The sequence below is a fragment of the Neolamprologus brichardi genome, chromosome 10 (genome assembly GCF_056152115.1).
Source record: "Neolamprologus brichardi isolate AB-2024 chromosome 10, ASM5615211v1, whole genome shotgun sequence".
Lineage (NCBI taxonomy): Eukaryota > Metazoa > Chordata > Actinopteri > Cichliformes > Cichlidae > Neolamprologus > Neolamprologus brichardi.
In genome coordinates this window covers 23,800,140-23,822,446 of record NC_142113.1, presented here as the reverse complement: position 1 = coordinate 23,822,446, position 22,307 = coordinate 23,800,140, and the positions used below count along the sequence as shown (strand labels likewise).

Sequence of the window (22,307 nt, the reverse complement as noted above, 5' to 3'; positions counted from 1 at the left end):
AGTTTTAATATGGAAACCACCTGCATTACACCATGTAGGTCGCCCCTCTTCCACCAAAGCAGTTCCAACTTGTCAAAGCAAAGACCTCTAAAGACGGCCTGTGCTATTAGGCAGGAGGACACGAGCTATAGGTTCTTTAAGTCTCCTCCTCAGACTTTGTCACATTCATTAAAACTTTGCAGAATGATGCACTATCCTGTTGGAAAGGGGGTGAAGGGAGTCTGCACCAGTGTTTAGTACACGTCAAAGTGGCAGGGCCAACCTTTCTCAGCAGAACGAGAAGAGCTTTCACATAGTGCATGGACTCATCTTTTCTCCAGGTGAACAGTAGACGTGCGCCTGGTAAAGGAAGAGAAAAGCTGATTCATCAGTGCAGGCCACTTTCTTTCACTTCACCACAGTCCAACTCTGATGCACAGCCAGCTACGAGTCCATGCGAGTTACTATTAAGTCACACTACAGATCTTAGCCAACATTAAGGTTTTCAGCAATTTATGCCACAATCAGTGAGTACTAGGCACCCATGACCCTGTTAAGAGTTCACTGGCTGTCTTTCCTTGGACTGCTTCTTGTACTAATTACTGAATACTGGAAACACCCAACAAGACCTTCCTTTTAGGAGACACCGTGAAAAACTCTGTGCAGCCAACACAGCTTGTCTCATTTAAAATTGATTCTTATGCTGCCCGTTTTTCCAGCACTTCCGCTTCAAAAAAGTGACCGTCCACATGCTGCCAAATACATCCCGCAACTTGACAAACGCAACTGCAACAAGATAATCAGTGTCATTTACCTCACTTCAGCTGGCAGTTTGCGGCGTTCACCTTTAAAAACGCTGCATCCAAAAATCTGGCTTTGAAAGGTTAATTCACTCGTCTAAAACATCACTTCCTATCCACTTCATTCACCTCGATGCTGCCCCATGATGACAGAATAATGTCTCACTGACTAGATTTTATAAACTGGCAAAAAAATCCAACGAATTGCTTGGCTCATCAAAAAATGTCAGTGTGTTCAAAAGCTGCTGATCTGAGATTTGATTCCCTTTCTTGACTGAAAACTGGGGAAAAAAAAAAAAAAGGTTTTCACAGCCGCTGTTTAACAATGACTGTTATTATGTGATTTAGGAGGAAGAACAAGAAGGTGAAAGGACAGACTGGTGGTCAATTTATTTCCCACTTTATGTGTAGAACAGCAGTAGAGCAAAGAACCATGGCTATTCTTCCACTCATACATTATCAATGACCAGGCCTGTTGTCATTAGTGCAGATAAGTGGAGTCAAGCTGTACAGGTCTATTAAGTCATGAGATTTGACTGGTTCTTTATAACATTTTTTATAGAATTTTTAGGGTGGTTTGTTGAAACAGATTGACTGTTATAGAAAAACCAATCTCTACTAATAGGGTTTTGCAATGCACTGGCAGAAACCCTGAAGTTGTATTCTGCAAAGCGATCAAATCCATTCATTTTCTTTTGCTCATCCAATTCAGGAGGGTTACTGGGGGTGGTGGTGGTGTGGGGGGTATTGAGCCTATCCCAACTGCCATAGGGTGAGAGTTGGGGACAGGACGCCAGTCTGTCACAGGGCTAACAAAAAAGACTGACAACCAGTCACGCTCACATCAGATCCACCAGCCAGTTGGTGGATTTGAACCCAGGACCCTCTTGCTGTTAGGCAACAGTGTTAACCAACACGTGCCACCATGCTCCGTTAAATATGAAAAATGTCTGAATCAAACTTGTGTGCAACCCACACAGTTCTCTGTAAAATGATGCATGTGTCAAACTGGTTTTTACTTTGGTTTGTTTTACTGGAGTACTTTCCTAATTTTCCAATAATTACGGTTAAAACAGCAACCCCGGAGAAAAGTGCATAGTCTGGGGTAGTTTATGGGTAATAAAATATCCTGTAGTAAAGCAGGCTGGGTTAATTACTGAAGCCTAAAGATATAGCTCAAATTGCAATATCAGTACAGCTAGAAGACGCCAGCCTTGTCTAGCAGCATGTCTAGCCATGTTCAGTGGTAATTAGCCGTAAACTACATCGAACCAATTGGACGCCGCAAATATCTGAGAATATCAGTTTTACAGTTACTGGTGTCACGCGTGTTTGCTGTCTTCACCTCCTGCTGTCTTTATCGCCGAAAGTCACCAGAAGCGTATTTTGAGCAGACTTTGTCAGCTGTTCAGCGATGCCCGAGCAACACCGAAGAGAAAAATAAAGTACCAGTGAAAGCAAGCAGGAAGCAAGAAGACTATATATGCCCACACGCAGTTTCAGATACTAAATAATGTGTGTGTACTTTGCACAAAAGCAGATGCGGAGGCTTTCTTTTAATGTCATTCCCCTTAAGTGTTCTGTCATTTACATCACAGCACTTAAAGGCTCGGTATCAGAGAGAGCGGTTTTACCATCTTACTTCGCTTTCTAGAAAGATGCAACTGAGGTGTCGTGCAGAGCAAAGTATATTCCATATAAAATTGGAATTAGGATGCAATTTCCTGTCAGCCTCACGCAGATTTGGCTCGTTTTACGACTTTAACTATACCATGTATATGCGACTCTGCATTTCCACGGTAACGGCAGATGACTGCCCCTCTCTAAATCTGGTTCTGCCAGAGGTTTCTTCCTATTTAAAGGGAGTTTTTCCATCCCGCTGTCACCAAGTGCTTGCTGATTATTGGGGTGTCTGTCTATTATTGCAGGGTCTTTACAATATAAAGTAACTTGAGGCAATTGTTGTGATTTTGCGCTAAATAAATTGAATTGAAATGACAGTTACATGAGCCTCTCTGATGCAGTGACATTTTGATCAAATAAAGAAAATCAGAACACTTGGTACCATTTCCACTGTGACATCATCTAGCCTAGGCTGCCCTCAGCTGTGGGGCCAGTTTTAAAGAATGAATGGGAGCCAAAGGCCTCTAAAGAGAGGAAAATGACAAATGCTGACATTTCTGTGCTGACTAGACAGACCCAGGGCCCGTGGATGGAGGCCTTTAATCTGGGCAACGATTTTTTTAAATCAACATCCCAGTGTTATCCTTTACTTAACCCTAATTTGTTGAGCTGTGTCAGCGCTGAGCAAACCACTGTCTTCGGTAGCTCCTGCTGAAACACACGGCCTCTTTTGAAACATTTCTCTGCGAGCACTCCAAGAACAAGGCTTCGACCACACACCGTTATGCTCCTCCGCTCTGTTCGTGCTTGCTGAGAGAGCAAGCGTCTCTCCTTTACTTGCACCTTTCCCTCGGGAGCCTGTGGCTTTGCGATGACTGGAATTCCCATAAATGTCCGATGTGTGCTGGGAGAAGCCCAAACCACTGTAAATCACCCAGGCATGATTTGTCGTCCGTTACCACCGGGCCGTCTGGATGGCAACGAGAAAGGTAGGCAGGGAGGTAAAAAGACCCACAAAACTAGGGAGGGTTGGGGAGGAATTAAACGTGCGGTGGGAAAGATTTCACACTCAGCCAAACATCTGTACAGGAGACAGGCGTACCTACAGCACATCCAGAAAATTCAGATGACAGGTTTACAGTAAAGTACAATTGTGAAAATTCACCTGATTTAAGCACAAAGACTCTTTCTCTCTTTCTCTTATTTTTGTATATATGTCTCTTCTTTTGTATATAACTGTCCTGTTTGCTATTTATTCTTGCTGTTTACCATTTGTATTTTATTTCGGCACAGTTGATGTGGAGCATCTACAATTTAGTTGTACGTGTACAATGACAACAAAGGGCTAGTCTATTCTATTCTCTCACGCATACTCCATGCTGGCCGCTAAGCCACCGTGCTACATGCTCAATTGCTTGTGTTGTACCACCTTTTTCTTGCCCCGAACTCCTACAACATTGAATCTGGCATGCTGACACAAGAAGGGACATGCTACTTTGCAAACCAGAGGCCATAGAAACACTGCATTTTCAGTTTTCATCAAATTTCGCAAAAAAAAAAAATCCCCAAAAGGCCTCGTAGCCCCTCTTTAATCTCAAGTTCATCTCCACTAAGCCTCAGGTGAGTGCACAGGGGGAAACTGATCTCTGGAAACCACGCTTTCATACCCAAGAACATGTCCCGACTCATGCAAAAAGAAAAACACAACAACTCGACATTATTATTAGTGATGTAGTACAACACAATGAGATAGGTAAAACATAAGCAGAAGAAGAGATCTGACGCTGATCTGCAACAGAGTGAAGTCAAGCCAGCAGCTAAGGTCAAGATTTGGTTGTTGTCACTGGAGCGAAACGCGCGTTAAGGTCCGGAGATTGTGTGAGGATTCTGACAAGGATTTGAGAAGATTTCGTGTACTTCTTGAATTGTCTGTCTCACATCAAATATAGCGAGTCCGTTTTTAGGCTGTTTGTTATTTGGAAGGTTTTTCTGCCTCAAAGCAAGAAGATCTTGGGTTCGAATCAACCGACCAGCTGTGATCTTCCTGTGTGAACTTTGTATGTTCTCTCCGGGTACTTTGGCTTCCTCAAACAGTCCAAAAACATGCACTGGGTTAGATTAACGGATTTGAGATTCTCCGTGGATGCAAACGAGAGCATGAATGATCGCCTGTCTCTTTGTGTTAGCTCTGTGATAGACTGGCGTCCTGTCCAGGGTGTGCCATGCCCTTTCACATTACAGCAGCTGCAAAATGATCCAGACCCTAAACTGGATAAGCTGAAGAAAATGGATGATAGATAGTTGGATGGATGATATGACACTACCTACATCCTTTAGCGTCAGTCTGTACACTTAATCATGACCAACTGGCTCAGATGAGACTACTCCATGGCTACTTGTGAGAGTTTTAGACCAGGGGTGTCACACATATTGCCCTGAGGCCAAATCCAGCCCAGCAAAGATTTGAAATGCAAACAAGGGTCTAAATTTTGGACCTAACTGTATTCTCAAAATTTACAGCTTCTTAATTATACCAAAAAGTAATTAAGTAAGAAATAAACACACAGCAACTCACCCATGTACAAATAAGATCAGTAAAGTCAAAAATGAGTTACTTTGTAAGTATCACGCACAAATAATCACAGACCCACTTCGTTGCCATCACTGTGTCATATTTATAGACTAAACAAGGTTGTTTTGGTTTGTTCAAGTCTGCACAAAAGCTCTCTATGACGGTGTGAAAGAGGCTTTCTACCTTCCATACACCCCACAAGCAAACAGGAAATTGGAGCCTTTAAAAAAGAGCAGGGGTGCCTCCAGAATTTTTTCATTGGGGTGGCCGTATGGGGGCACACCAAAAACAGAATTTCCAGTTTTATTATGCTGTTGTCTAATATAGATTCTTTAAAAATGTGGAAAACGAGAGAAAGAAAAGCATTATATGCTTAGTTAATTTCCCGCAATTAAAGTTAATAACACTGAAAATGGCTACATATGAAAACCAAATTAGAGTTTGAAATTCATAATAGTCGGTTTTAAATAACAAGTTAATGTTTCATCTCAACATAGGGTGTCTTCCTCTCTCTTCCGCTCACCTTTATTAAAATTATTACCAACATAGAACTGTCTTGTCAGGGGTGGCAGCAAATTCTGGGCGGGACCAGTGCCCCCTTTGGCCCCCCCTTGGTGGCGCCCCTGAAAAAGGAGCCTTTCCAAAAGAAGAAAACACAATATTCTGACTTGAAATGTGCCTACAACTTCAAAACTATCACCAGGAACTGAAAACGGAGGGGCTGTACTCTCTGAGTTATTTTGGGGGGGGGCGGGGGGGCAGAGAGTGTAACTAAAGCAATGACAAGCCAGCTGTGTTTCCATAGCTTCACACAGGGAGGAGGCAGAGGAGGGATGAGAAAGGAGCAGCAGCTATTAAACTTAACTGGCCTCGATCGGGATGAGGTTTGCACAAACTAACTCCCAGGCTTATGGATTTAGCCATCTGATGGGAAGCTGCGAGGTTAGGGTTTGTTTTGTAAGACAGGATGTGGAAAAAAAAAATGTAATTAAAAAAAAAAAAAAAAAAAAAAGGGTTTAACCCAACCTCGGCCTTGAATCCCCGGCAACCTCTCAATGAACCACTCCAGAACCATCAGAAACTCTGACAGTAAAGTCTGCTAATCTAAAAACTAGCTAAATATCTATTTTCCCCCTTTCTATATTACAGACTGTTGTTTAAGTCATGTACACTTTCCACTAACGAGCATGTGACTTCACTGAAAAGTCTCAATTAGATTGTTATACCACAAGCAAGCCACTGTTGGCTCAATCAAGTCAAACTCCAAACACCAAGAGGCGCAAACGTCTGATTTTAGCAAACATTAGTGAGGCAATGCTAATTAAAGAAACGCTGGTTTTGTTTACCTCCGCCGTCCGCAGCGAGGGCGGCTTCTTCAGAGCCTGCTTAAAGGAAGTTTCCATAGCGCCGGTCATTTTCATAACTTCGGCTCAAATCCACAGTAGGACTTTTTACTCCGTCTGACTCTCACTTCACGTCTCCTAGCTGCTCTTAGTCGACCCGGGATGACCAAATCCCCGTGGATCTTGTCCTCGCCAAGCCGAGCATGGATGGAGTTTACTCCAAACGGACCGACCAAGAACTCCTTCTTCTCCAGGAGAAGAGAAAGGGGGGAAAAACTTCAGTCTCAAGTAGCTCCTCGTTACTGTGCGTCTGAGAGAGAGCAGGCACCGCCAAAGTGTGACAGAAAGTTACGTCTGTTGGACCTGCTGCCTTGATTTCTGTACATCTTTGGTAAAGGAAATATCCACTTCGGTAGTCAGCGTCATTTAGATCCAGGAGTTCAGATTTAGATCCCTCCTCCCGCGAATCCGACGGTGGAGAGTTGACGACATCTGTCTGCCCGAGCGGGGTGCTGCGTTTAAGTTCTGTCGAAAATTACACTTCATCGTGATAGTAGCTACACATGTGCGCCACAAGTGGTAGCTACAGTTGTGCTCATAGGTTTACACACATTCATCGTGGGCATTAGTGTCATGGTGAATCTTTAATGATATCTGTTAACTGTTTTTGTTTTCCCCCAGGCTGAAGTGACTGTACAGCAGGTTTGACACAACACCCATTGAATTCACCAATACTCAGAACAATGAGAAATTCAGAGACATTAGTGATCATATAAGTAAGAGATTTGTAGATTTACATAAGTTATCAAGGTCTCTTAGAGCCACAGTTGTTTGCCAGTTGTTTCTAAACAACTACAGATTTCAAGATCAACCATTTAAACAAAACTATTCAGACACAAGCGTGACCTGAATTAGAAATGGCTGGAACACCAGCATCAGTGTCCACAATGAAGCAAGTTTTACATCACTATGAACTGAGAGGGTGTTGATAAAGAAACAAGACAAGCCCCTGCTCCAAAATCAGTTTGTTCAAGCTCAACTGAAATGTGCTGCTGCCCACATGGACAAGCCAAATGTCTTCTGGAGAAGGGTCTTATAGTCGGACGGGCAAAAATTGAGCTCTCTGACCACAGCGACAAGAGCTTGTTTGGAGACTTTCCAGCCTAAGCACACTGTACCAGCTATCAAGCGTGGTGGTGGTAGCATCATGATTTGGGGTTGATTTGCTGTTAGTCCTACTGGTCCTACATTGCACAAAGCTTGTGGAATAATGGAGGAGGTCAATCTCCAAATTCTTTATCTTCACCTCAAATCAGCAGTTACCTGAAACATGGAAAAAACTGACCCGAATGGCCTTCCCAAAGCCACAACCTCAACCCTATTAAAAATACAAGGCAACCACCCAATTTAAATTACCTCTACCAGTTATCCTAAGAGCTATCCCAGACGTTTGCTGTAAGATACTAAACATGTCTGATCAAGGTGCAAATTGCTAAGGGGTATTTAACCAAATATTAGCTGGGGTGTATGTGTACTTTAACCATGTGTGGATTTGAAAAAAACCCTAAAATGTTTAAAACCTTTTTATTTTAAGTCAGTGTTCAATAATTCTATCATGAGAAAAGAACAGTTCAAAGAAATAATTAAAAACCCCTAAATATGGCATTCAGGCCTGTGATGAGTGTATGGAAACTTCGAATAACACGATCTATCCACTATCCATACATATCTGTATTGTCTGTCAATACATTACCATACGCTATTTACAAGAAAGACATGCAAATTGTTATACCACAGGGGCTTTTCCAAACAACCACAGTCATAAATGAAAATACAGATAAAAGCTGAAAGCAGTGCAGCAGAAGGGAAGGGTCAGGCTGTGTTTCAGTGTAGGAATTATGAAAGCAGTACTTAAACGCAGCATAGATCCTCCCTCTGCCTTTGGACACATGTGAAGGCAAAGTGCAACCTTGCCTTCACACACATGCTCTGCTTGCGGAATATTGAGATTACCCTAACGCACGTGAACGCAACACCTGACTTGAGGGATTATATTGAAGTCGATTTTTGCCACCTGAAGAATACAAATGGCATTACAAAGTATATTATAGTTCAGGGGTGGGCAACTCCAGGCCTCGAGGGCCGGTGTCCCTGCAGGTTTTAGATGTGTCCTTGAACCAACACAGCTGATTTAAATGGCTAAATTAGCTCCTCAACATGTCCTGAAGTTCTCCAGAGGCCTGGTTACGAACTAATCGTGATTCAGGTGTGTTGACCCAAGGTGAGATCTAAAATCTGCAGGACACTGGTCCTCGAGGCCTGGAATTGCCCACCCCTGTTATAGTTAGATGATGTTTCTCAGAATTTGGAGTTGGTGTGTTATAATTATGGATTCCTACCTCACAATTATGACTTATTGACTTTTCCAGGTGGCAAAAATCTGTTTTCTTCAGCTCCTTTTGACCTTATATTTCATAATTAAACCCGTGCCCTTAGAGAATGAGCTGCAGAGCCGAGTTAGATCCAATAAACCACTCCTTTAATGTGCACATACCTCGACTTCTACTGATTCTTGTTACCCTGTGTTAATAAATTACCATTCACATAAGGCAGCAGTGTTGCTACTGTGGGGAAACATAGCTTCCACCAGTGTATTTGCTTTGAGTCAGGACACTCCTTCATTTATTGCATAACTGCGGTGTGTGTGTACGTGCTCTGTTCATTTAACCTCGTGCAATGAGAGGAGGGCTGGGTGGAGTGGCAGACAGCTTCAGGGTGGGAAATTCAAAGGTGGGTACAATGTGTAAGCCAGATGGTGACTGCTGACAGCCAAACTTAACAAAAGTGCTGTTGTTGTAGAGTGTGCCCTGATTTAGATCCACTGTCTGTGTAAGACAGACCCAAAAAAAACAAAACAAAAACAACGCATAATTTGCATTGCTTATATGATAAGAAAGAGAAAATGAAAGACGGCTTTCCTTAAAAGCTAAAACCAGTTTACACATAATTATGCAGTCATGGAATAGTTTATTATGTAGTGTTTGTGGGGAAGGAGAGAAGAAACCACAATAGAAGGATGTGATGAAACGTAAAGCTGGAGCTGCGCCAGTGACTCAAAGGCTTGTGGTTTGACAGGAAGCCACTTTGTAATGTCTTGTAAACCAACCAAAAACACGGGGTCATGTCAACTAACTGTCCGTTAAATTCGGAGATAGAAAAACTTTCCCGGAGAGGCACGGAAATTTTCATCATCAGCATCTTTATTGCACAACGTTCCCATAAAATTGGGAAAAGAATAAATTCGAGGAGACAATTTTTTAAAAGACATTCTGTACAAATACATGGAAATAAACTTGAGTATGTACAGTTTACACAAACCGTTACACTTAAACACAGGCAACTAAATAATTTATCCATATACAAAGAGGGAAAAGGAGATATAAATCCATACCCTTTAAACATAATGGCTGGTTTGTACAAAAAAAAAAAAAAAAAAAAAAAAAGTAGGCTGATATAGCGGAGTATCTTCAAATACAGTAACAAGCATATTTGTATATATCAATTATAACAGCAAAAACGAGCTCTCCAGAAGCCTGCGACACATTTATGCCACTTTTCCGTTAAGACTTGGGTTATACCCAGGGTGCGATTTGGGCTGAACAAACACACACACACACAAACACTGTGCAATTCCCAGGGTTAGAGTGCTGCTTTCAGAGAATGCAGTTAGACTGCGCTTCCATTAACAAGCTCAAACAATATTTTCATCTTAAAGATTTGCAGAAGTTCAAAAATTGTCCCACTGCCTCCAAGGTGCTGGATAAAAAGTACGCTATAGTTAGAAAATATGTGAAGCTCTCTCTGATTCGGGCAGTTTGTGAACGTGTTAAAATTTTCCCATCAAGTCAAGATTTATTTTAAAAAAAGAAGAAGAAAGAGTGTCCCAGATTCCACAAAATCTAAGCCTGCATTTTTACCCTCAACAAATCGCACCCTGCTTATACTGCATAACAACCAAAATCTGTCAATGCCAAGAAAACAAAAGGAAAACGTGTCCTACTATAGTTTTGTATTTTGTGAGTCTAACTGTAATAGAAACAAGCTTGAGAATAGTGTCAGCTGACATATACATATCCACTATAAGGCCTACTGTGTTCCTCTATTCCTCTCATTGCAGCAAACATCAACGCCGTAAACATCGTATAAAGGTCGCAAAGCTATAAAAGTGTGAAAATATTTCAGCATTTTTTCTTTTTTGGTTGTAAAATAGATGTAGATAATGCATGGTTTAGCTTTTCCACAGTATAAAGGGACCCCATTTAATCACATTCTGACGCAAAAATAAGTTTCTTCCTTTTTTTGTGTGAATCAATCATCTTAAGGAATTACACAGCCTTTCCCTTTTTTAAAAATTTTATGAGAACACAGCATAGAGTCTGCACAGTTGACATTCCTCTGATTAAAATAGCTTAGAAAGTACCTCAGGGTTTTCTATGGGGCGGCTATACATGGTTAGCCACATGCCCATATGAAGATCTGAGGTAGTGCTGTACCTGTGATAAGAATGTCATAGCCACTTAATTCGCCATTTCAAAACAAGTTTGCAAAAACAAAACAAGAAGTCAGGTGGGCACTGCAGTTTGACAAAAAGCAAAATCTTTTGATCTAACTCAGGGAAATTTGGCCTGTAAACAAAGTCCTGACGATAAACAAAAAGACTTAATTGGCATGAGATTGATAAAGTTCTCTTCCAAGTGATATTTACCTCAAAGGAAAGTTTAAAATCATCCGCCTTTCATTTAAACATGTTATTCATCACTTCGTATGACCAGGTTTAAGATTGTACAGGGGGAAAAAAGCAGATGAAGAAACAAATCCATTGTTATTACACTACAGACACCCTTAGATTTTCATTTTCAGCTGAAAAATAAAATTAAAGTCTTTGGCTTTTGTGTCCTAAAATGAAAGAGTCCTATTTAAAAACATTCAAACAACGACAGGAGAAGGTCATCTCAGGGATGTTTCCATTCATCCACAGTGCCTCGCTCCATCTCTGGGTCTGTGGTCTCTAACTCCACCCTGTGGTTCAACGGCATCATTGCTCCGAAAAAGCAGCAATGAGTTTAAGCATGAGCTCTGGCTGTGGTCCATAAAGACCTGTGCCACACAGACACGCGGGTCAGGAAACCATGTAGAGAGTCAGCAGCAGAGCGTGGAGGGCCCGTTTCTGGGGCCGGGTGGCACCGCACTGCTCTGACCGGCCTCCCCAGGAAGCGAACTGTTGGAGACCTCAGTGCCAGTACTGCTTCATAGTAAGATCTGGGCAACATAGGGGGAGTGAGTGCTGGCCACGGCAGCTAGCAAGGGGAGGTCGCTGGACTCGATTCTGGAAAGATACCAAATAAAATAATAAATAAAAGTTAGATTAAAGGTTTACACTGTTGTTCACCTGGGAAATTTATTCAAGACCTGTATTTTTTTTAAGATGGGAGTATCCAAGTCACTAGCTGTAATGATGAAAACAACTGGCTGAAATGGGTGCGGATAAGCCTATACAGAGACAAACTTTAACATTTCAAAGTCGGAATAAGAGAAAAGGTAAACGGCTTACCCTAAAACCATGCCCAGTTCTTTCACGTGGACTCTGGTCTGGCCCTTCAAATACTCAGCAAGCATCTTACTCTTAAAGTAGATCTCCTGCAGACGGTCCTCAAGGTGCATTATACACTAAAGAGGAGAGGAACAACACATGGAGCATTACTTATAAGCAATAATATAAGTGGTATTTACTGTATACACACAAATCATTAGGGGTCAACATGATCTTGACTCTAAAGCAGAAAGATGAAGACTTAGCGTACAAAGTTGGGGGACACGTTGAGTTTGTAAAGCTGGTTAGTAGACTGCAATAAGCTGGAAACCAGGCTGGACACCAGGACCTCCTTCCCCAGCTTGCTGACATCGGTGGCTCGTCTCTGACTGCTCGCCACCTGCACTGTCCACTTGTCTGTGTCTGCTATAATGCAGACGGCCTCGGCTATGGGCTCATCCAATACTGGATGCTACAGGAGGATAAGGATAGCCATTTAAACCAATGAAATACACATAGAAAGCACAAAAAGCACGAATATCCATAACGTGACCCAGTCTTCTATTTTATTACTTCTCAAACATGCATGAGTCAACTCCATTTTTTTCTTAATTTCTTAGTGACTTCCTGCTGGATTTAATTGTGTGCTTAGGATCATTTTCCAGCTGAAAAGTAGAGTTCAAGTTTAACTACTGGCATGATCTCAGGCTGCCCACTCCCTGATGCTGCAAAGCCTCCTTTTTGGATATGACACCACCATTCAGCTTTTTGTTTATGCAGGGAAAACGTGTGGCTCCTTAAAGAGTAAGTCCTTCCAGTCTTTACCTGAACTGCATGGGTTAATTCAGTCATGAGGTTCTGCCGTAGCTTCTCGTCACTGGGCATCCCATGCAGTACAAAGTCTGGCACATAGGTGGGGCAGTAGCCTCCAAAGAGAGACCGGCCAAAATTAGCAATGCTTGGCTTAGAGTAGTTCTCCACCAGCTTTGACCTGTCGATGAAACATGACATGAGAAATTTGTTTATTTTATTTCATATTTTGTGGATAGATTTAGTTTTTATTCCTCAACAACTAATCAGCTATTGCTGAAAACCAAAACACGTTTGTGAGCAAGTTCTACTCACCCGGGAAAAGGCACCAGAACTTCCTCCTGCCAGTCCTCAGTCTCTTCACTCTCACTGTCTCCCAACGCACTGTCTGAGCTCTCATTGCGTGGTATTTCCCAGTCGTTGATGGGCGCCGATTTGTGCTTTTGGTCCTCTTTGCTGTTACTCCTTGCATCCTGGGGAACGGGGACTGATAACACAAGATCTTTGTCCTGCTCAGCAGGACAGCCCCTGCAGACGCAGATGTCAGAAGAGTCTGTAGATTCACACCTGCACCTTCTCTCCATATCCAACAACCTCTCTCCCTTCCTGCATGACTGCATCTCTCCACTACCTGGACCTAAACAAAGGCCCAAACCCTGCACCCTGGCCTTGCTGTGAAAGCCAAGATCCCCTAGTTCATGATACCGAGGAGCCGCTGAAAAGTCCACAGAGTCCTTGTTCCTACTGGCCTCATGTTGTTTGGCAACATTATCTATAGTCCTAGTTTCCCCAGGGTTGAAATAAACATCAAAATCATCCCTACAGTTCAGGTCCCACTGGGAGATCTTGCTCGGTACCCGCTGCAGGGTGGAAACTGCCTTGGTCTGTTTGGTTTGGTCCTCTGACATTCTGGTGCAGCTGGTCTTTAGCTCGGCTCCCATCTGCAGCTGCTGCGGTTGCTGCTGATAATGCTGTCCTCGTTGATGCTGTGATGGCTGCTGCAGCTGCTGCATGTGTTTCTTGTAGTCCTCCTCCACCTTCCTTCCGCGGCTCTCTGTGTCTGATTCAGGAGACAAGGAGTCTCCAATGAGAAAAGTCACTTTTGTTGTTGGCTCTTCGTCTTCTGGCAGAGTCAAAGCCATGGGCCCTATCACAGAGTTTCCCGGTATCACTGATACTCCAGCAATCAGGTTCTTATCTGGAGGCTTCTTCTCCAAATGCATCCCCAACGGCCGAGCAGGGAGCACTTTAGTGGTCTGGTTTCCAGATGCTGCATTAATTAAAGCATCGAACCCACAGTTTTTAACTTCCGTGGGGACAGGTAAGGATGGATCTGATCCAAGGGTTGTGGGGATGGATGGATCAATAGGTTTCAGGTCACCCTTGGTCTCTATATCCAGCACACAGACCTGCTCCCTGGTGGAAGCCAAGCCGACGTGCAGCACAGTCTCCACTCGAGCCTCTGTGAACAGTCGGCTGCTAGGCTCCTTGCACACATCCTTAGCTTCTGTCACCTCTGCAGTCCTGTTAATGGGAATTGTGCCCTGGCCGTGTCCTGCCTGAAGCACACTGCTCCTCGATCCCTGGCTCTCGCTGCTGTCTTCCTCATCCTCATCCTCCTCCTCTTCCTCGTTGGGCGGCTCTCCAGCACTGTGCTCCACTTCATTGTCTGTGAATGTGCTGCTCTGCAGGCTGTTGTCTGAAGGGTAGATGCTGTCTTCTGTCTCAGTCTGCTGACTGTGGGCCCCTTGGGATAGGTAGTCTCCGCTGGGTTTATGGACGGTAACCAGGACATAATCCGACTCCTCCACCTCGCCCTTTCTAAGGGAGGTAGTTATAAGGGAGCCGGGCATGACAATGGCCTCGTCCTCAGCACTGTCCAGCATGTGCGTCTCCAGCAGCTCCGAACAGCGAATGAAGTAGGTAAGGACATAAAGGAGTCTCTGGACAAGCTCCTGTCTGCGGCCAACTACTACAGTCTTTGACAGCCGAACTGGGGAGCCAATGGCCCCATACAGGTCCCCTACAAAAAGATAAAAGAACAGTAATTTTTACAAATATGTTAATTAATTCCATATTTTCTTGGCTTTATAATTTTACATTTTTTCCCTAATCTCAGACAGGAAATGTATATTTTGAATACAAGTTTTTTTGGAGAGTAAAAAATATCACATTTTCTTCTTTATTGTTTACTTAAACACCCATACACACCAACAATACTGTACTTGGTTATCTCTTTCACTCTTCTCTTTACATATGACACACATCTGTTTGCAGCTCTCAGCTGTTAACACTAGGTGTCAGTGTTAACTCACTTTCTAATTACATTCCATGTCACATGAGTAAAAATGAGGCTTCCCTTTAAAATTTATTATAGGATTTTACATAATAGCCAACTACTAATAAATCTCAGTACTTCAATTAGATCAACTTCTGCAAAACAACGCAGTGCTTTTCACATGAATCAGGGAGAGTTTTAACAGTATACCCAGTTTTCACTTCAAGTTATTACAATTTTAAACAGCATTTATATTACACATGCAATGTGGACTGGAATGACCGCTGCTTCTGAGATGACTTAAACGACAATGTCTGCATTACACCTCTTAGGATGATGCACAGACATCTAGCTTACTCAGATTTAAAGCTGCAGGTATTGAACATAGTCTAGTCATAACTTGTCTTCAAGTTGTAATGATTAACAATGGCAACAATGTTCCAGTGAAAATAAAGAGCAAACACAGGTGTTACGTTTTACTTCCACTCCACCCAGGTGCTTTAACAACAAGCAAAGGCACATCTCGCTCTCTCTGCCTGTGTGTTTGTCTTTGACCGTCTCACCTAGCTGTGCCCAGAGAGGATTGTAGGGGTGCGTCTTTGCCAGCATGTCGACGCTCTGGGAGGAGTGCTTTTCAAGGAAGATCTTGATTGGAGGCTGCCCATTTGGCATGACGGTGGGCACCCAAGCCAGATGATTGGTCAGAATCGCTGTCAATAATGCGGGAAGGAATCTAAGGGGGGAAAAAATAAATCAAGAGGGAATCAGTGCATGATCACGATCATTCACACTTAAATGCACATCTACGGGCAATTTAGATTTCCTACTTAACCTAACTTCTTAACCTGTGGGAAGAAGCCAGACTACCCAGAGAGAACCCACGCAGACACTAGGAGAACATTTAAACTCAACACATTTAACCTTCTTGTTGTGAGGCAAGCGCGCTAACCACCATGCTGCCATGCTATGAGCACAGCTTACGACCATATCGCCCTGATCACCCTCGATGATTACCATCTGTCCAGAAATTGCCTTTCTCTCTCTCTCTCAGTCTCTCTCCTGACCTACTTCAGTAAGGTCAAATGTGCGGTCATTACTTGGAAAACCTTGGTCATTTCTTTCTTGTTGAACTGGACACCACAAACACAAATCCTTTGTTTGAAACATACCCAGCTACACACATTAAGCGAAACACCCATACACACACAAACACACACACTCCATGAGCATGATTCACTTCTCAGTTCTGACCACAAGTGTCTACTTCCCTTCCTGTCTCATGACTCAACTCTGTCATGTTAGCAGAGTTCAATCGCGTGCCGGGACTGCTGGAGTTATCAGAACCATCAGTCATGGGAACACTGATGAGATGGCCTCATAAAAGATGTGATGTGATACAGTAAAAGCACTGGTTCCCAGGGAAACATGATGCTTCACTCAAGAGTCAACAGCACTTAGAGGTAGTTGCAGTAGTGGTGGAAACACTGACTTCAGCTAAGTGGTGATGCTGATACAGAAACTGGTTACTTAGGGAAAAAAAACTTCTATTTAAGTTCAGTGAGCATGCTGGAAATTAGAGAACACGAGAAAAATCCCAAATGTCTTAAAATCCATGGCTCATGTAGTACAGTAATGATAATCTGCCTTTATTTATGTTCTCTCATTGGTCTAATAAATGACTGAATGTAAAAAAATATACGTAAAAGTAAAATATAGTTTGGTTTTCAACAAAATCAGTGAAGTTGTAGATTTTGATATGGAGCTTATAGAAGATAAAAGGACAAATTAATTAAAAAAAAAATACAGAAAAAGTTACATATAAAAAAAACAAAACTCAAGCACAGTTTTAATATTTTCAACTGTGTGAACACTTCCACTGTGGTGTTACTCTCTAATTAAGATCTGATAAAACATTTTAAGGCATTTTTACCACCTTACTAAACATTATGCAACACCTCAGTTCAGTGCAGTGAATGATGCTTTAATTAACTCTGCTGAATATGGGTGCTATGTTCAATAAAAGCGCTGCAACCAATTCATACGTGCACAATTAGCAGTGGTTTGACATGGCTTTGTAATAGCAACAATAAGCAATTAGAGACTGGCAGGGATCTTCTCATTCACAGCACTTTTTAAAGCGGACAAATAGATGCAAAGAGGGTGTCAGTGTCTGTGTGTGCGATTAAACATAACAAAGGAGTATGAGGGAGAGCGAATGAATAGTTAAGTGTGTGTAGAAAATCTGCATGTTCCCCATTTCTGTTGATAAGAAAAGAAAGATGCGACATGTATATATATTTTGTGCATCTTTGTCTTAGTAGGACACAACATCATGGACTCACTAAATCTGTGTGCCATCTATAGAAATTCCTTGACTAATAGTGAAGTAGGTGGAAGAATAAGGAGACACTCAACTGGTTCTTGGAGGCCTGCTCCATCAGCAGAGAAAGCTCCCTCATGAATTGACCGCAGAGCTGGTTCTTCTCTGATGCTCCAGACATCATAGTCAACCAGACGGGTTCGGCCACTCGGGGCATGGTGTAGAGGTCACAGATGGTCATCCTGGAGATGAGGTACAGCGAGGGAGGGAGCGATAAAAGAGGGGGAGGCCATGGAGAGTCCAAATGAAAGGGAACAAGGAGAAAGAGAGAAAACAGGGACGTTATTGTCTCTTGGGGTAAACAAAAGAGATCTCAGTTCACAGAGCTTCGCTGTCTACACTGAGGCCATAGGAGACCCTTGCTGTATCTGTGTTTGTAACAGTCTGACGACCTTGCGTGCACCCTCTCTCTCCCCCTCACACACACACCCAACTTTGTCTCTTGGTCTGTACAGTGTGTGGGTGTATATGCATCTGTATGTGGCTCGGCTGGGGCATTTGTCCATTGAGAAGGACAGGAGTTTCCATGGAGCGTGGGGTGAATTGGTGAGCATGTCTCGGCCAGAGGCCAAGCTTTGACACAGAGGCAGAAGGGAATCTCTGCAGACGTAGGAATGTGGAAAATCAGGAATTTTTAGTCATGGTTAAAATATGGACTGCAGATCATTGCTTTAGGGTTTGAAAATGCAAATCCATTTTCCCCCATATTAAAAGAGCAGTTTTCAGTAGACAAGAAAACAAAAAGTGCTGTCAGTTTCTATCAGGTGATGAGGTGCTCTGTAGAAAGTTTTCTGCTTACTTTAATTCTGCTGCAAACAAATTACCTGAATCTATAATACAATTGCAATCTTCAGCTAACACAGCAGCATAGTCAAGGAAACTGAAATGGATTTAACCATCTGCCATCAGCTCGGCTGATCTGTCACAAGACTTGTAGGTTCTACTGATACGCAATAAAACCCCGCCCTGATTTCTTGATTTAGTCTTACTGGAAGCTTCGGGACAGCTGTAAACACTGTTAATTCTGCAGTAAACTCACAACCTCTCTGACCTATCATGAACCTGGCGACAGGAGTGATGCAGACAGAAAACACAGGTGTCACACAGTGGAAGTGACATTCACTTCAGGTCAAGTATTCTGGTGATCAAGCTATTTTAGGATTGCGTAATTTTCCAAAGAAAACAACTTAACGCCTCACTGTTTCTAGGTGAATTTAACAGCACTGCCATGCAGATCTATTTTTAAGTAAGATTTGTAATAAATCCATCCCTAAACCCAAGCTCAGAGTGACAAACAGCCACTTTCCTACATGTGGATTTTGACTAATCCTCAACTAAAAGGAAAACTCAGTGGAGACCTCCCAGCTTAATCCATGTCTACAAAACTAAGTTTCAAGAGTTCCTAATGTTAAAATAGAAAGATGCCAAATATCCAGTTGTTATAAACAAAACAAAAAGAGCTAAGCGTTGCTTTAGATGACCTTTAGTGTTATTGATTTCATTTTAACTGCTGACAGTCTTGCTTTGTCACTAACTGAACCAACATAACGAGTCTTTATCAGTGTACTAGCGCAAAAACAAATCGTTCTAAACTAGAACATCACAGCGTTAGGTAACAGTCTGACAGATAAAATGTGTGATAATAGCAAGAAGATCAGTGATCAATCGGTGAAGCAGAATGAACTTGGAATAAATCAGACACACATCTCCAGATCTCATTATGTCTTTTTGTTTGCAGGGCAGCAAAGATCATCCATCATTTGACTGTGGCATCAAATGAACTAATAATACTTTATTCACTCCTGTATTATAAACGGGTTGACTTTTTCCTGCGGCCTTTCCTAAGCCCCGCTTGTTCCCGGTGTCTGGTGTACATTACTGAAAGCCTGCCACTGGAAAGAGGTCTGATGAGCACTAGATGAGTGGCGAAATCTAGCTTCAGCCTCCACGCATCAGCTGTTTAGGTGAACATTAAGAGCACGGCTGTGATGTGGAATTAAACTGTTGTGTCGGGCTGACGACCCAGATATAAATTACCTCACTATGGTGAGAGACAGTCCAAGCATTTGCCCTCATTGGCTTGAATAAGTTGGTTTCATAAGTTGACTTTAAGAGGCATCATAAATACTGTTAGTTAAGCTGTTTATAGAGACTAACATGTTATAATTCCAATAATAAGATTTTTGGTTGTGGGAGTAACCTTTATGCAAACAGGGAAAACTCTGTTTTGCCACCATTATTCAGATGCTTAAGGCTAAACTAGAATGGAGGCTGGGTAGACTTTAAGAGCACTGATTGTCCTTTTACTGTCATGTCAGCTCACTATGGAACCAATCTACCGACTTTAAATTTCAGTTTCTGGGGGAGTTTTACCCAAGTGCTTCAAGGGACTTCTTACTTATTTATGTATTTTTTGTTTAGAAAGTTTCAGGGACATACAGCTTTATGTTTGACACTCAATTTCAGTGTCTAAAAAAAACTTCCCAACTTCACTGTATGTGTGCCCGAATGAGAATTAAGACTCCAGTGTGTTAGGTGTTTTACTTTGCACAGAAATCCTGTTCGAACTTAACCCGCAAATTCTGGCATAACCCCAATATAGTCTGCTGTGACATTTATGTCCAGATGCTTCTACTAACCTTATCTTTGCCAACATGCAGGGTGTGTGCGCGTGCCCACCCTCCAGCTATGCTAAAGCCACGTCAGCGTCACAGAAAGGCATTTCGTCCAGTTACGTCTTGCAATGTTCCATTAAGTCAAAACCACTTAATGGCAAAAGTGGCTACTGTCATATTTAGCCTATATCTGAAGGTGGTTTTGCAGCTATTTAGTGAGTCCAGGGCATCAGCATTCCTCCTCCTGGCACTTGCATATTATTTACTATTCTGGTGCTCATGACCAGTTGCCTGAGACAGATAGGGCTGACACTCAGGAGACTTGGGTTGCTGAGGCCGGCTGTCAGCAGGCGTATGACTGCAGCAATGAGTGGGATGTCAAACAGGGAACTGCGTGCCAGTGTGTATGTGGAGAGTGAAAGTGGTGGCAGAGACAAGCAGGTGGGCACACGCACGCACATTATATAAGTCGAACATTTTACGAGTCACACAATAATGGCAAGCATGTCTCACCCACACACAGACAGACATACCGAACAATCCTACAGGCCAATCATCACAAATTTATGATTTCATAACTCATGTCATCACAAATAAAGACCGAACCCTTCTTGGAACCGATGTTTCTAAAAGGTCTAAAGAAATAATTCTCAACAAAGTATGCAGTGATGCATAATTTGAGATGTAGCTTCTAAAACGTGATCTGCCTAAAATTAGTCAAAGCCCCAAAGCAAAGGCCTCCTGTGTGCGCTGCAGTAGCAAAGTAACAACTTTGATTTGGTCAAGGCCGAAACAGCAAATGTGCATTTATATGCAAATAAATGCAGATTTCAGTTTACAAATGACCTTTAACCAATTCCCCGCTACATTCGTTGCTCCCAGAACTTTATTTTTTCCAAGGAGATTGCATAAACAAAGACTCACAAGGTAAAACTATGACACTCGCTGTTGCAGCCAGTAAATATTAAATGTCACATGTATTTTCAACGCAAGCCACCCTAGCTGGTAAACCCCAGGTCTCGCACTCACATTCACTGCCTGCTTGGTGTTGAAAGAGGACCCTAGTAACCCACTAGCTTAACAAACCAAGCTTGGAATGAAAGACGCATATAAAATACTTCTCAGGTAATTAAAGCTGACCAAATGTCGGCACCAGCATAAAAATGGATACTTGGTGACCCACTTTGCAAAAGCATCGTGACTTTGCCAACAGCAGCTTTGGATAAAAAAAGTCTGATAAACTATTTTGATATAAATCTGTGTCATCTGATTCCTTGTAAATGTTGAGTCGCTGCAGAATATATAACAATGGCTGTCTCTTTTATAGAGTACCTTCCTTCATCAGCGCAGCAGTTCCTTGTCTCCTAGACAGAGGAATATATTACCCCTCTTTTTGCATTCCTTCACAGCTACTTTCCTACAGCATATCATGCCTACATGGCCTCAACAACAGAAAACAAAATTAAGTGGTGCTCAATGCCAGTAAGTTTGACCAAGTCCAGATCTCCTCTGTCAGTATTCATGTAGGGCTGAACCTCGAAGTGGAGCTGGGTCACTGGCTCTGCAGTGTGCAGCCTCCAAAATAAAATGATTTAAATAAGATGTGCCGTGATGTGTAGATGGATGCAAGATTCAGAGCATCCTTTTGCATTCAGTTTTATTTTGTAGAAGTTGAAAAAAATCATCAGTTTCCCAAATACACTGTATATTAATGTATATTAAATGACTGAAACTGAATAACACAGCTGACTTTGGTTAACAGAAAGAGCCTACAGTGTTAATGCAACCATTTTGTTTTAAGAAAGCTATGAGCACTTGTGTACATTGTTTTTGTCACTCAAAGTTATTACTAGGGTTTATGTTCCAGGTTAAGTTCTGCCCTGTTATGTAACATCCCTTATTGCTAAAAAAAACCCCAGCTTTGTTTTAAGAAGTGTTCAAAACAAAAGCTTGTAATTAAAAAAGTGAGATAAACTACACTCTGTAAGATCACCTATATATTTAAGTGAGTAAATAGAATATGTTGTCCAACCTGAATTCGTTGAGTCCCTCCACCATTCGGCTGTAAGCCAGAGCCCTCTGGCTGGCATCAGCTGACCGCCGACTCATCTTCATGGCCTTGAGAGCGACACAACACGCATGGACTTTTAGATATTTGGCAACAAAGCTGCCAAACTAAAGAACTTGTAAAGGAGAAGACTGGGTAACACTGGAAATCTACCAGAGCTCTTACAGTGCCAACAACAGACACCAGTAAACAGAACCGCAAATATAAAAAGGCATGACTATTGACCGGTCAATCTGACAGCAGCTCTGC

The 22,307-nt window shown here is 42.4% G+C and overlaps 2 protein-coding genes across 5 annotated transcripts in view; both read right to left on the bottom strand.

Annotated features, from left to right (window-relative positions):
* The window catches only part of rapgef6 (Rap guanine nucleotide exchange factor (GEF) 6), a 136,504-nt gene extending 129,683 nt beyond the window's left edge, over nucleotides 1-6,821 (bottom strand). For both annotated transcript variants that reach the window (XM_087847426.1, XM_087847427.1), the window contains exon 1: nucleotides 6,321-6,821. In XM_087847426.1, coding sequence (XP_087703552.1) covers nucleotides 6,321-6,395 — 75 coding nt within the window. In that variant the 5' untranslated portion in view covers nucleotides 6,396-6,821. The remainder of the gene's footprint in view (nucleotides 1-6,320) is intronic.
* A 2,759-nt stretch (nucleotides 6,822-9,580) lies between these two features.
* The window catches only part of fnip1 (folliculin interacting protein 1), a 35,443-nt gene continuing 22,716 nt past the window's right edge, over nucleotides 9,581-22,307 (bottom strand). For all 3 annotated transcript variants that reach the window (XM_006785011.3, XM_006785013.3, XM_006785012.3), the window contains 8 exons: nucleotides 22,023-22,108; nucleotides 17,411-17,557; nucleotides 15,559-15,728; nucleotides 13,033-14,740; nucleotides 12,733-12,898; nucleotides 12,179-12,379; nucleotides 11,929-12,044; nucleotides 9,581-11,703 (listed from right to left, as the gene is read on the bottom strand). In XM_006785011.3, the coding sequence (XP_006785074.2) occupies nucleotides 11,625-11,703; nucleotides 11,929-12,044; nucleotides 12,179-12,379; nucleotides 12,733-12,898; nucleotides 13,033-14,740; nucleotides 15,559-15,728; nucleotides 17,411-17,557; nucleotides 22,023-22,108 (2,673 nt within the window). In that variant the 3' untranslated portion in view covers nucleotides 9,581-11,624. The remainder of the gene's footprint in view (nucleotides 11,704-11,928; nucleotides 12,045-12,178; nucleotides 12,380-12,732; nucleotides 12,899-13,032; nucleotides 14,741-15,558; nucleotides 15,729-17,410; nucleotides 17,558-22,022; nucleotides 22,109-22,307) is intronic.